This window comes from the organism of the source record quoted next, unplaced genomic scaffold, assembly GCF_019419815.1.
Source record: "Pyrus x bretschneideri cultivar Hongxiangsu unplaced genomic scaffold, Pyrus_bretschneideri_v1 Contig29, whole genome shotgun sequence".
Lineage (NCBI taxonomy): Eukaryota > Viridiplantae > Streptophyta > Magnoliopsida > Rosales > Rosaceae > Pyrus > Pyrus x bretschneideri.
Genome location: NW_025999601.1, coordinates 362,218 through 375,812, shown reverse-complemented (window position 1 = coordinate 375,812; position 13,595 = coordinate 362,218). Strand labels below are relative to the sequence as shown.

The window sequence follows — 13,595 nt, the reverse complement described above, 5'->3', positions numbered from 1 at the left end:
TTCAGAATACCTCCGTATGTAGTTATGAAGAGCCATTGAAGCAATGACAATCTTCACTTGCTTATTGAATGGGTAATTAGGCGTATCCCTTAAAACTGCCCATCTTTTCTTCCATACCCCAAAAGTTCGTTCAATGATGCTCCTAAGAGAATAATGCATGTGGTTGAATACCTCTTTATGACCCGTTGGTTCGGCATCCCTACAAAAATTTGGAAAATGATATCTTTCACCTTTACCTTTATATGTTCCCTTAACTCGATAACAAGGTTAATATCCCAACAGCACCATAGTATTAACCGGAAAAAGAAAAAGAAAAGTAATTATCCTGCCGTGAAACTCTTATCAACAATGAGACTGTGATAAAGCACTTCTGTTTATAAGGAACAGAAGAGTCCTTTAACTCGATAACAAGGTTTGATTAGTTTACTTCTAAAGACAAACGCGACTTTTCGCAACATATACATGGTTTTATGCAAAGTAAAACAAAATAGCATATATGACACTACATAGATTCAAACTCACACCAACATTCTGCTTTCATAAATATCTAGACAGGGTGCAAATAGAACCAACCTTAACCAACAACCCACACTTTATGCACAATGGTACACAAACATATACAATTTACAAAGACATGCATATGTGTGTTTGTGTGTGTCTCTGTATCTCTTTGAATAACTTGGTTATTCGAAAAACAAAACTACTGTAATGGTCATTGGTTACAATGCTGCAGAGGTTTTGATGTCAGTATATATGAAATGAATTGTTGATAAAAGTTCAACAAAACAACTTATTTAGCATACAAGGCAGTACTAGAACAGAACTCGCAGAAGCTGAGCCTAAGAGAAAGCTAACAGCAGAAAGAAACAGACGGAGACTCAAATAAATTGCATTACCGCAACTTCGGCATGATCAAACCATTGACATTACTTAGTTTGATTACTCATAACCATTGCCACATACAAACAACAACAACAACAAAGCCTTTTCCACCATTGCCACATAGTTCAGAAAAAAAAATAATAATAATTCAGTTCAATGTTGTGGCATTTTAAGCATCTTCGAGTGCATACAATTGTTCACAACTGAATTACTAAACAAAAAGTTTGATTATTTTGGTAAATAATACACGATAATTGATAACAAAGAGTAAAATTCGTCCCCTTTTGGAGACCCAATGATGATTACAAAAGCAAATCTTAATTGTCATTAGAGAATTAGAACACTAATTAAAGAACAACAATAACAAATCACAGCCTAACAATAATTTAAAAAAAAAAAAAAAAAAAAAACTAAAATTTAGAACAAACCCAGTAGGCAGTGAGTGGAGTACTGAGCAGTGAACCTGTCAATTGGTTTTCGGGTCCGGTATGGGGAACAACCCGGAACTGGTGCCTCTCGACGGCGAAAAGCCCAAGAACTTCTGCAAATTGGTCCGAATACTGGTCGAGCACAGAAAATACAAAAACACCATTGAACAGTCTGTCGCATCCTCCCCTTGCAGCCCTCTGTGGCTCATCTTCATCACCAACCCAAAGGGTTTGAAGGGTAATTTCGCCACCGCCTTCCCCTCGAACAGCGAGTTAAGCAGTCCGAAGACGACGAAGAGGACGAGGGCAACGACGGTGCCGGACTTGAACTTGAAGAGCGACAAATCGCAGCTGGATTCCTTGAGGCTGCTCCCGACGCGGTCGATCTTCTTGGTCTTGGACTTTTTGGTAATTTTGGCGGCGGAGGAGGAGTCGGTCTTCATGGTCTCGAGCTTCTTGGCGGCTTTGTCGATGGAGGAGCGGAGGGACTTGTAGGAGTTGGTGCGGTAGATGAGAACCCATGAGATCGCCTGGAGCGGAGGGACTTGCGAGAGTGAGAGAATTTACCGTTCATCTCTGTTTTTCAAATAAGCTGGTTTTTTTAAGTTGCTTTTTTCGGCTTCAGATTTTTGGCTTTTTTTTCATTTTAAATTTTGAAATAAAACTGATTTGAGATATTTTTCAAATAAGCTGATTTTTTTAACCTGCTTTTGTTCTATATTTTTTCATCAAAATTTTAACGGTTAAAATTTTTAAAATATAGAATATCCTGGAGGCTGGAACATACTAGAAATTTCCTTTCAATTTTACACAAGTAGAACAGAAGTAACAATCACACATTATTTGGCTTTTAAGTTTTAGCAACTAGTTCTAGGTCAGGTAGTATATGCTGTGATTTATTTTGAAGCATCTCTTACATTTAGTCCTCGATAATCAATGCTGGACCAAGATTTACACGCATGCATGCTAATCAAGATAAAAGTACTCATGGGACTTCTTTTTGCCCGATCAAGCTGTGAAAAATCCAAGAGTACGTGTGAATCATATTCATATATGTACTAGAAAATTCTGTTTAAGTCCGATAAAATTCATGAGTTTAATCCTAGTACACCACATGCAAGTGAATCGAATTACTTTTGCCTTTAGTTTCTCTTTTTGAAAGCCACAAAGTAGAAATGAATAGAACTACTCAGACTTGCAATTTATGTCAGAACTCAGAAAGTCTAGAGCTGTGTGCAACTTTTGATCAAGACAAAGAAGCGATGCAGTGATCTTGAATACCAATACAACGTATTGATTTTGTCTATGTACTAAAAGGTAAAAAGGATGGATCAATTCTTATGTATCTCATTAAATTCTTCTTTTGGTGGTAAAGAAATACAGGAAAACCTCTTTTGAAGTAACAATTTATTATAAATAATGAAATAACCTTCTTAAAGTCATAAAAGTTTTGGTCTCAACTTGGGAACAGTTATGTATTTGAATAAACTCCATATTGTAATAAGTTAGAATTTTTCTTGGTCCCATCTTAAGGAAACACGTCTGCACATAGTTATAATTGTCACTAAGTACAAAAAACGCAAAAAGTAAAATACTTGGCGCTCAAATTCCTATTTAGAATTTTTTTTTTTATGAAACCTCGACGGTACGAGGGGAATTTTATTGATAACAAAAAAGAAGTTACACCTAGTCAAGGAGGACATAAACCTAACCCCTCATAATACAAGAAAAAAATGGATAAAAAGTACATGAAAAAGAAGGGGGGGACATAAACCTTACCCTTCTAGAAACGTAAACAATAAAGATACAAGGAAAAGAAGGGGGGGACATGAAACCTAACCCCTCTAAAACCAAACGTAAAAGTCTAAACCTGCAAAAAAGATTAAGCAACATCACAAGGTTAAGAAAAAAAAAAATGAGTTAAACCTATACCACGATATGTAGATTAATTTGAGAAGCGGTAGTCAAGAAAGCTAGCATAGTCTAAAAACAAAGAAGCACGAGCCACCAATGGAGGGGAATCATGCCATACTAAAGTTGGAGAAGACAAGCCCATGTTAGCAAAATTGTCCGCAACAACATTTCCTCCAGAATATATGTGAGAGGCGTAGAAAGTCATCTTCCGAATGCGATCCAAACAAATAGACCATTGCGTACGAAGATGCCAAGGAGGATCAAAATCAATTGATTGGAGAGCAAAAAGAACACTAGAAGAGTCACTTTTCAACCAAAGGCAATGCTAACCTCACTGATATGCAAACTCTACACTAAAAATAATTGCTGATAATTCTGCAAAGAAAGAGTTGCGATGACCAATCCCTTGGCAGAAGCCACCAAGAAATTGACTATGACAATCCTTTAAAACTCCTCCACAAGCTATACGACCGGGATTTCCTTTGGACAAATCATCTGTATTAAGTTTAATCCAAGGAAACTAAGGAGAAGACCAAAGTAGAGGAAGAATAGTTGGCGCCTTGCAAGGGGGAATAGGCTGGATCCTCAAAGAAGAAATTATACGAGTGTCAAAACCTTGATAATAACCAGGAATAAACTTCCCACCATGAATGATCCCAAAATTGATAGGCATGCATAGACGATAGAAATAGATTGGGTGACCCTCAAAAATAAACTTATTTCGAGCTTTCCAAATAGTCAAAATAGTAGAGAGACCCTCAAATATCCAGAGATTGTGTTGTGCAACTGTTGGGAAAAGGGCTTATGTACGTAGGCATCCCAAAAAGCAACTAAAGAATCTGGAAAAGACAAAGAGGTAGCAAATTGACATGCTAGCCACCTTTTGAAGGATAATGTTACTGCTTCGCAAATTCATTTGATTCCCCATCAAGTATGTTGACAAGAATATATGATTTCTTGGCGGATGTCACGAACCAACAGATACGTCATAGATATCATTTTTGTTTATTAAGAATTCAACTTGTATCATTTGGATACAAAGTGTTGAATTGGTTAATTAAGTAATTAAGAACCTATGCGGAATGTCGTATTACAAACATATCCTAGTGTTTGGATTCTTAGGTATATATTTGGTAAGGAATATAGTGACACTGCTTATTGCATAGAGCTATCATCTATTTGACGTGAGTGCATGTCTACTGCTGATCGATTAGTTAATTGTAGGGCTCCATTAACATGAAACCCTTATGAAAGCGATTTCGACACAATTGCTTGTCTGCTTCTGATCAATCATTTGTAGGGCTAGCTCCATTAACTGGAAAGTGGAAACCCTTGTTAATCAATTATGTGAAACAATAAGTTCTACTTCATTTGCAGGGCTCCATTAACTTGAAAAAAATTAGTTTTTTTTCTCGTTAATCGTAGGTGTTACGATGTCAAATTGTGAATACAGCTGTTGATTGGGTGCTGGAATTTGAATATGCAGACGTAACATGCCATCCATTCAATCCGCGATCAGTATTCCATGGTGACATGCTACTGCACACCTAGAAGAAAACCATGCTGTTCTTGTTTTCATTAGAGTGGATTAACTTCCAGACGCTTAAGCTAAAGATAGGATCCCGTCTTCTTGGGCGGCTATGTAACTTTCGGGTTTCTTTTTCCCTGCGGCTGCGTGCATAGGTATGCTTTATCTCGGTTTGGTTGGTTTCTTCTGTATACTAGGAAATCTGAACTTTGTGCAACGACACGCCTTAGCCGAACAATTCAACACTCCTTGTTTGTTACCAAAAGTGTGGATTTAAAATAATGCAGGCCAGTCCTTTTCTGTTTTTGTTTCTTATATTCCAAGAAATGAAAAAGAACAGCAAGAATCTGCTGGTAAATACTATTGAACATTGAGAGGCATTGTACATTAATAATATAATTAGAGTGTTCAAGTAATTGTCTCACTCTTTTGCTCCCTTCAGCTATTCTTAGGAAAAATGCAATCACACTCAAACAATTTGATTTGGGAAAGTAATTAAAATGCAAAAAGGTACCAAAGAATAAACAAATATTAATGGGTCACAAAATTATTTGGGCAAGTTTCGGTCAGAAGAATGGGTTGAAAATATTCAGCATTTGGGAAGATCTGCAGGGGGAGGGAGCAGTTTTTGATTGGGAAGCTTGCCATCCAAGACTACCCAGCCCATCTTCAAGCCCCAGCTTGTGTGGATCTCCAGGTGGCAATGCATAAACCACACACCTGTGTATTGACACACGATACATTAACAATCATAATCAACAAAATCAACAATAGGAAAATATGATTTATCACCGTTACTAATCACATTAGTAACTATATTTCTGTCTTTACGTAAGTCTTACTTCTATGACCATGAGAAAATTCTTGTTCCTAGATGCCCGATTAGGGCACCAAAGTGAACGGTGTAAAATCTTTAGAGGTTACTTGATTGGACTGTCTTGTAGTCCAGAGTGTTGGACACATGAATTTCTCTCATAAGAGAGATGTGATTATTACTGTGATAGTACATAGTTATTGATTTTAATAATTACTTTTTTTGTCATTTCAATTAGTTACCTGGATTATCGGCAAGAAAACGGATAGCAACCCACCCACCAGAGGGCACACCCACAGTGTTCCTCTCAACAGGGTCAACCAAGTTGAACATTTTAGGGTCCTTATTGCGGTCAAAGTTCCCAAACCCTTGACCCACAACAAAGAAATTGAACCCATGAAGGTGCAGAGGATGGCTCTCAGCACCAAGAATGCTAGTGTCCTGCATCACCAGCTCCACCCTAGAATTAAATGGCAGCACTACCAGCTTTGTCCCATTGCTCACCATAGTATCATTTGGTGGGATCCCTGTATAGTTAAATGGGACTATGGGATTGGCTGGGAAGTCAGGACTGTAGACTCCACTTGATTGGCCAGAAAAGTGGGATTGGAGTAAGGCAGTGTTTGGCATTGCAAAAGAAATGTTGTTAATTGAGGCTGCAAACATTGTCCCATTGGGTCCTTGGCATGTTTGGTTGTTTTGGCTACAAGGGTTGGTTCCAAGGCCTATGGTGAAGAAAAAGTTCTTATCAACTTTTTGGGGGACATTAGCTGGGAATTGTTGGGTGTTCAAGCTACGGAGTTTGTTGCCGAATTTGGTTGCGAATGATGTGTCATTCAGGGCGGGGAGCTTTGGTTTGAAGAGCGGAAGTCTCTTCGTTGTTAGGTTTTTGGTTTTGGAGGGCGATTCGTACTCTAGAATGCCAGCAACTGTAGAGTTGTCAAATGTGCCTTGGCCAGTCACATATGGCCTAGCAGTCATGAAAAATGTGGCGTTTGGGAAGTTGGGTTTGGTCTTGAGAAGAACATTTGTGGTTTGGCCGGGGGCAATGAGAATTGTGCTAGTCTCAAAGGGTTTGACATAAACAGCGTCGGCTTCTACTACTTTGAGGGTGTGATTTGCAATACTGAAGAAAAGCTCATCGTTGAGTGCTGCGTTGATTAGCCGGAGAAGATAGGTCTTGCCGGGTTGAACCTTCAGCTTGAATGCGTCTGTAGAAAAGAGCCACAGTACAAAACAATTGAGATGAAAGTAACATAAATTTTCCGTGCATGACATGTTCTATACTATTGAATGGAAGCACCCTGGATACTTTTGATACTATATCGATAACATGTTGATATTTTTTGTTGGTTACATTGATATTGACACATTATCAACGACAATCAACAATTTATATGACTTCCGCTCCATATTTTGATACCTTTGGCAGAACAATTGTATAGGGGCCCTGGGAGTCCATTGATGGTATAAGCATCAGAGACATTTGGACCTCCACCTGTTTGCAAGGCCTGGCTAATTATGGCTTCAGGGTCTGCATTCCACCACTCACCTGTATTTTAGGTATAAATTATATAGCTTTTATTGGCAATTATATGCAATATTATAGGCAGAAAATATATTTGAAATTAGAATTAGTACCAACTGGTAGACTTCTGTTACGTAAATACACACACACACACACACACACACACATATAGTTAAATGTTAACTACCAAAAATAATTGGAACCTCCTTGTAGGGTTTAGTGAAAGGGTAAGGCACACCGCGCTTGGGAAGTATGATCAAGGGACCATAAACAGTTGATCTGAGCCATGAAATGTGAGCATGCCAAAAAAGAGTGCCTCTTTGCCCAGTAATGGTGAAATTGTAGACATAACTGTTGCCCGTTTGTATGGGACATTGGGTCACATATGCAGGGCCATCGGCCCACCCCGATCGAAGTTGTCGAATACCATGCCTGGCAATTTAAAGAAATTAATTAACATTATTAGTCAATATTTATTTAGATTAATTATGCATGGTGATTGGGTGTAAATTTTAAACAAAAAATGATTAGTTTCTATATTGCTTATGAAGTTGTAGTTGATGATTACCAGTGGATAGAGATGTTGTTTTGGACGTGGTTAACCACTTTAATTAGGAGTTGATCACCCTCTCTAGCAATGATTCTAGGGCCAGGAAATTGCCCGTTCACTGTTATTATGGTCTTTGTGTGACACAATCTTGTCACGTTTCGTAGTTTGATCTGTAAAATCATTTAAAAGGATAAACATAAGAACATAAAAGGAAAGGAAGAAATGGTTGCATGCATGCATGCAAGGACTCTAACTTCATGTATGTGACAAGCTTAACATGTTTGACAAGAGTATACTCCCTTGTGGGTGCGTGTGTTCACATATATATGTACAACTAGCTAGTATATATGTTATGACATATATATGCATTTCCACATACTTGAAACTTGTAGTTTCTGGTTATGCCAGCAAGAGCTTGCTGAGGAATAACACAAAACGTTATGAAGGAGAAGAGAAAGAGCCTAAGAAATGGTGGTGTTGAAAGAAGATGAACACCCATTCACTCTCTCTCTCTCTCTCTAGATCTCTCTCTCCTTTTTCTGCAAGAAAGTGAGAAGCTGCTACAATCGAGTGCGTGTTCAAGGAAAGATTTTGGGTGTGTATATATAGAGGAGAGGGAAGAGTAGTGTTTGGTCGAGTAGGTGTGTGGTCATAGAAATTAGAAATATAGTATATTACTTTTCTGGAGGATACAGGAAATTGTAGCAGAAGAGCTTGATGAATTAGCTATTATATTACAGGGATATGCATATACGGTTGTTAGAACAACTTTAGAGTGGTGTCAAAGACAATCAAATATTTCTGTTGACCTCTCTCCTTTGTTTTCAAGTCTAACCTTTCCTAAGTATTTCCACGTCCCTCTGCATAAATGGACGTGATTTTGACCAACTTAATATTAATTACTTTCCAGGCTTAGCAACAACTATGATTCTGTCACGAAAGGTAACACGCATAAACAACTCTTCTTTGCATGCATGTACACACAAGTCGTAAGGGAACTAATGATGAATATATGTTATGTGAAATTTATTGGCAACTTGCATGTCGCTTTAAGTGTCAGCAATTTGTGTCCGGGATTCTTATTATAGTAAGAAGGGTTCAGGGTTGATAAACAAAGTGATCGCGTGAATCATCCGGATAAGTAAACGAAAACTAAAGACATTCTACTTAAAAGTAAAAGAAAAATATATAACTAAACTGTAGTGCTAGTAACTGTGATTACACTTTTGAGTATTTCATATCGTAAGGATGCAATTAAAGATTGAGCTTACTTCTGTTGCACCAATTATATATCCTGATTTGGCCATCTTTCTTTGTCTATAAAGTATAAACTAAATGTCATGAACTCTTAATAACCTTTATATTATTCATAAAATGACTTTAACCATTCTTTTAGACGAGGGGCTTCTGAATTTCATGGAATTTAGGCTAAATTTGTTAGGAATTCACTTTAAAAATTAGATAGACTTGAAAATAACTAGATACAATACATTGGATTGAGAACTTTCAAGGTGTCATTTTGAATGTTCTTAATTTATTTAGTGTCTTTGTAATGCATCTTTAGTATTTGGAAAATGGAGATTAGCCTAATTACTTATAAGTACATGCAACGTCTCTTCTCTCTCCTATGTGGGATTCATAATCTCAACTCGCCCCTTCACGTGTGGCGAAATTTCAAGTCTAACACATGAACAACACAAATTAGATGAGCGGAGCACGTGTGGCCGTTGGGCTTCACACATGTGACAACTTGCTCTGATACCATGAAGAAAGTTGAGGTTCCACCATAAAAACCAATTGGCAATATGGAAAATAGTCTAATTAATTATAAGCACATGCAAAGTCTCTTTCTCCCAGTTCATAATCTCAACACTTGATGCCTAGGTATGCTTGACCGATTTCTTCGTTTAAAAGAATTCTAAATGATTTTGTTTCTGTAATCTTGTGCACTATCTATACATTAATTAAATTGGTCTATAAATATATTTAAGTTCTTCTGCCAACAAATTGAATTCAATGTAAATGCGTTTACTTTAAATATATTAGGAACGATTTAGTTTGGTAGCGCCATTGTTTCTGGTGGATTGGTGCTCCATTTCTTCTTTTCTTTCTTTGATTAGACACCTACATTGTAGTGCATGCTAGACATACAACACGAAAACGAGTTAATTTTGTTTTCTATAAATTCGGGGTTGTTATTACGAAAATATAAACCCTTTGTTGGCAGATTTTTTTGGGATGAAACTTCAACCCTTAGTTTAATTGGTTGTCTACTTGGTTGAAATATAAAGACGGAAAAATTAAACACAATTAGTTATCTAAGACGCCATGGAGAAAAATCATACAGAATCAATACTTTCATATTCAGCCTCTCACATTAGAATATTTGATACTTTTACAGTGTGTCCCCTCAACCTTTTTCTCCCCTCAACTCCATAGGAATCAGTACAAGAATTATTGAAACATAATTGATCAGATAATACATGAAAAAATTAAAGTTGTCAGTAATAAAAGAAGGGTTATAAATAATGACAGTAGTTTCTCGTCCAAAAAATGCAGCTTGGAATGAGTCAAACATTAACATGTGGGAAGATCCGCCGGGGGAGGAAGCAACTTCTGGTTGGGAAGCTTTCCATCTAGGACCAGCCAAGCCATCTTCAAGCCCCAACTAGTGTGGATCTCCAAATGGCAATGCATGAACCATACACCTGCAAATACATTTTTGATCACTAAAGTATATTAGACGAAATAGCTTTGATTAAATTCTATATGTTACATCTTATAGTCAGATTTGCAACACTATATTATACTACTGCACTTTATTAATTTACTCACCGGGGTTATCTGCTAGGAATCGTATGGCAACCCATCCACCAGAGGGCACACCCACGGTATTTCTTTCAACAGGGTCAACCAAATTGAAGTTTGCAGGGTCTTTATTCCGGTCAAAGTTCCCGAACCCTTGGCCAACAACAAAGAAATTAAATCCATGCAGATGAAGAGGGTGGCTTTCGGCGCCCAGAATGCTTGTGTCCTGCATGACCACCTCCACACTAGTGTTATATGGAAGTACCATTAGCTTTGTACCATCGCCCACCATAGTATCATTAGGTGGGGTGCCTGTATAGTTAAATGGGATTATAGGACTGATTGGGAAGTCAGGGCTGTAAACTCCATTTGATTGCCCAGAGAAGTGGGCTTGAAGTAGAGCAGTTGTTGGCATTGCAAAAGAAACGTTATTAACTGAGGCCGCAAACATTGTTCCATTAGGTCCCTGGCAGGTTTGGTTATTGCTGCTGCAGGGGCTGGTTCCAAGGCCTATTGTGAAGAAAAAGTGTCTGTCAACCTTTTGGGGGACATTAGCAGGGAATTGTGCGTTGGCTAAGCTACGGAGTTTGTTGCTGAACTTTGTTGCAAACGATGTGTCGTTTAGAGCAGGAAGAATTGGTTTGAAGAGCGGAAGCTTCTTCATTGGGAGTTTAGTGTGGAGGGCTTTAGAGGTTGATTCGTACTCTAAAATACCAGCAACAGTAGAGTTGTCAAAGGTTCCTAGTCCAGTCACGTACGGCCTGGCAGTCATAAAAAATGTGGCACTGGGGAAATGGGGTTTGGTCTTGAGCAGAACATTTGTAGTCTGCCCTGGGGCAATCAGAACCGTATCAGTGTCAAAGGGCTTGACATAAATGGCGTCGGCTTCTACCACTTTGAGGGTGTGGTTTGCTATGCTGAAGAAGAGCTCGTCGTTGAGTGCTGCATTGATTAGCCGGAGAAGGTAGGTCTTCCCAGATTGAACCTTTAGCTTGAATGCATCTGTATAAAGACCGCCATATATATACAAAGTTACTCATGCAAGTTATAAATCACGAAATTATCATATAATTTCATTTTTCCTTAATTTGATACCTTTGGCGGAACAGTTGTACAAGGGCCCTGGGAGTCCATTGAAAGTATAAGCATTGGAGACATTTGGTCCTCCACCTGTTTGCAAGGCCTGGCTAATAACTGCCTCAGGGTCTGCATTCCACCACTCTCCTGTATTCACATTGTATAGCTTTTGTTAGCATATAATTGATAAGACATAAATTTTTATGTATGCTTATTAGTACGTCACATTTGGTGAGTAGTCTTATGCAGATATGAAGCATTACCGAATATGATTGGAACCTCCTTGTAGGGCTTGGCGAATGGGTAAGGTACACCGTGCTTGGGAAGTATGATCAAGGGACCATAAACAGTTGATCTAAGCCATGAAATATGAGCATGCCAGAAAAGAGTGCCTCTTTGCCCTGTAATGGTGAAGTTGTAGACATAACTGTTGCCTGATTGTATGGGACATTGGGTCACATATGCAGGTCCATCAGCCCACCCCGATCGCAATTGTCGAATGCCGTGCCTGGTGGTTTAAATGATTAAGTAACCTCCCTTTTTATCAAGATTCAAAATGCATGGCATCAAATTTAAGCTAGCACATATACTTTCTTTCCGAACTTGTTATAAGTTAATTATAACCGTACTATTAATTACCAGTGGATAGAGATGTTGTTCTGAACATGATTAACCACTTTAATAAGAACGCGATCACCCTCCCGAGCAACAATTTGAGGCCCCGGAAACTGCCCGTTTACCGTTACAATGCTCTTTGTGTGGCAGAGTCTTGTCACATTCTGCTGTTTGATCTATAAAATCATACAAAAGACAGAAAATAAGAATCCCGAGGGGTGTGTGTGTAAACACATTCAAACAGGAACCTATAATTGTCAAATTGTTTGACAAAAGAATATCTTGTGTACGTATAGACATACATCAAACTTGTAGTGCCTCGTTATGCTTGCAAAAACATGCTGAGGAATGAGACACAACGTAATGAGAGATAAGAGAAAGAGTCTAAGAAATGCTGGTGATGACAAAAGAGAAACACCCATTTTACTGTCTCTCCTTTTTTGGGCGGAAGAAGGTGAGAGATATGTAGGGTTTGGATGAAACTGAAGCTGCTGCAATGGAGTGTATTGAATGAAGGTTTAGGGTTGTTTATAAATAGAGAGGGGAAGAGCTTCATGAGTTTTGGTATATATTTTAATATTTGTAGGATGCAATTGCTAGAACAACTTTATAAATAGAGTGGTGTCAAAGACAATCAATTTCTGTTGACCTCCTTTCCTTTTAAGTCGATCCTTTCCTAAGTATTCCACATCTCTCCATCTTCTGATGAACTCAAAAATGGACGTGATTTTGACCTACTAAAATATTATTAAGCTTAGTAACAAATATATTATTATTTTGGTGATTGATGAATCTATTAATTAGTAGATGGCATCTGTACTTGCAGATGCACTAAGCCATACAGAAATCAGTTTACTTAATTTGCAAGTCTGGCTAAATAGTGAAACTGTCCTAGGAGAAAACAAAAAAAAGTAGATATTTCCAATTTCAAATACTGGTTCTCCTAATTTTTCATCGAGTTTTCTTAAGTTTACATGTGCTTGAATGACGCATATTCATATAACGATTGTGAGTTACTGTATCACGAGTTCACACATTATGTAAATTCTTTTGTATTATATATATTTAGCATCTTCAATAGGGAAAGGCAAATTTGAGATGCAAAACCATATTTTCGTCTCATTTTACATTTACGACAAATGTAAATGAAAGTTCTACTTTAGGGAGGGTTGTAAATTTGGGATCCTACTTAATTTTTTCTTTTTGGTTACTGGGATCCATCACCAAAAGACGTAGCAAAAAAGTAAATTTAGGTTTTTTTTACATTTTTTGATAGATAACATTACACCATAGGAGAATTTTCTAGCAAAGAAAGGATGTACAATGCCCATAAGCAGCGTTGAAGCCACCTAAGCAAACTTAAAAGATACTTAACGGAATAGACAAAAATCCTACCAAAGTGAAGCAAATATTGAATTTTTTGGGGTAAATTGGTAAAAATATAATTTTAG

At 37.7% G+C, this 13,595-nt stretch overlaps 3 protein-coding genes across 3 annotated transcripts; all 3 read right to left on the bottom strand.

The window, feature by feature from the left end:
• Window positions 1-1,090: 1,090 nt before the first annotated feature.
• On the bottom strand, window positions 1,091-1,858 carry LOC103945701 (calcium load-activated calcium channel-like; the record flags this gene model as incomplete). The annotated part of the gene is made up of 1 exon (XM_018647069.2): window positions 1,091-1,858. A coding segment is annotated over one exon (510 nt), but the record flags the coding sequence as incomplete, so codon positions are not given.
• Window positions 1,859-5,108: 3,250 nt separating this feature from the next.
• Window positions 5,109-8,200, bottom strand: LOC103945660 (laccase-17). The gene is made up of 6 exons (XM_009356253.3): window positions 8,024-8,200; window positions 7,663-7,814; window positions 7,282-7,526; window positions 6,990-7,118; window positions 5,809-6,777; window positions 5,109-5,472 (listed from the first exon to the last, which is right to left on the bottom strand). Exons 1-6 carry the CDS (start codon window positions 8,141-8,143, stop codon window positions 5,342-5,344), a joined length of 1,746 nt encoding a protein of 581 aa, XP_009354528.2. The 5' UTR covers window positions 8,144-8,200; the 3' UTR covers window positions 5,109-5,341.
• A 1,786-nt stretch (window positions 8,201-9,986) lies between these two features.
• LOC103945661 (laccase-17-like) lies at window positions 9,987-12,661 on the bottom strand. The gene is made up of 6 exons (XM_009356254.3): window positions 12,447-12,661; window positions 12,169-12,320; window positions 11,793-12,037; window positions 11,548-11,676; window positions 10,480-11,454; window positions 9,987-10,352 (listed from the first exon to the last, which is right to left on the bottom strand). The coding sequence occupies exons 1-6, from the start codon at window positions 12,564-12,566 to the stop codon at window positions 10,222-10,224; spliced, it is 1,752 nt and encodes a 583-aa protein (XP_009354529.2). The 5' UTR covers window positions 12,567-12,661; the 3' UTR covers window positions 9,987-10,221.
• Window positions 12,662-13,595: the final 934 nt, after the last annotated feature.

Coding starts and splice junctions, on each gene's coding strand:
- LOC103945661 (XM_009356254.3), bottom strand. CDS start 12,566: ATGGGTGTTTCTCTTTTGTCATCACCAGCATTTCTTAGACTCTTTCTC. Junction 12,038..12,168: donor AACAACATCTCTATCCACTG/GTAATTAATAGT, acceptor TTAAACCACCAG/GCACGGCATTCGACAATTGC. Junction 10,353..10,479: donor ATTCCTAGCAGATAACCCCG/GTGAGTAAATTA, acceptor ATGTATTTGCAG/GTGTATGGTTCATGCATTGC.
- LOC103945660 (XM_009356253.3), bottom strand. CDS start 8,143: ATGGGTGTTCATCTTCTTTCAACACCACCATTTCTTAGGCTCTTTCTC. Junction 7,815..8,023: donor CCAGAAACTACAAGTTTCAA/GTATGTGGAAAT, acceptor ATGATTTTACAG/ATCAAACTACGAAACGTGAC. Junction 7,119..7,281: donor GGAGGTTCCAATTATTTTTG/GTAGTTAACATT, acceptor CCTAAAATACAG/GTGAGTGGTGGAATGCAGAC.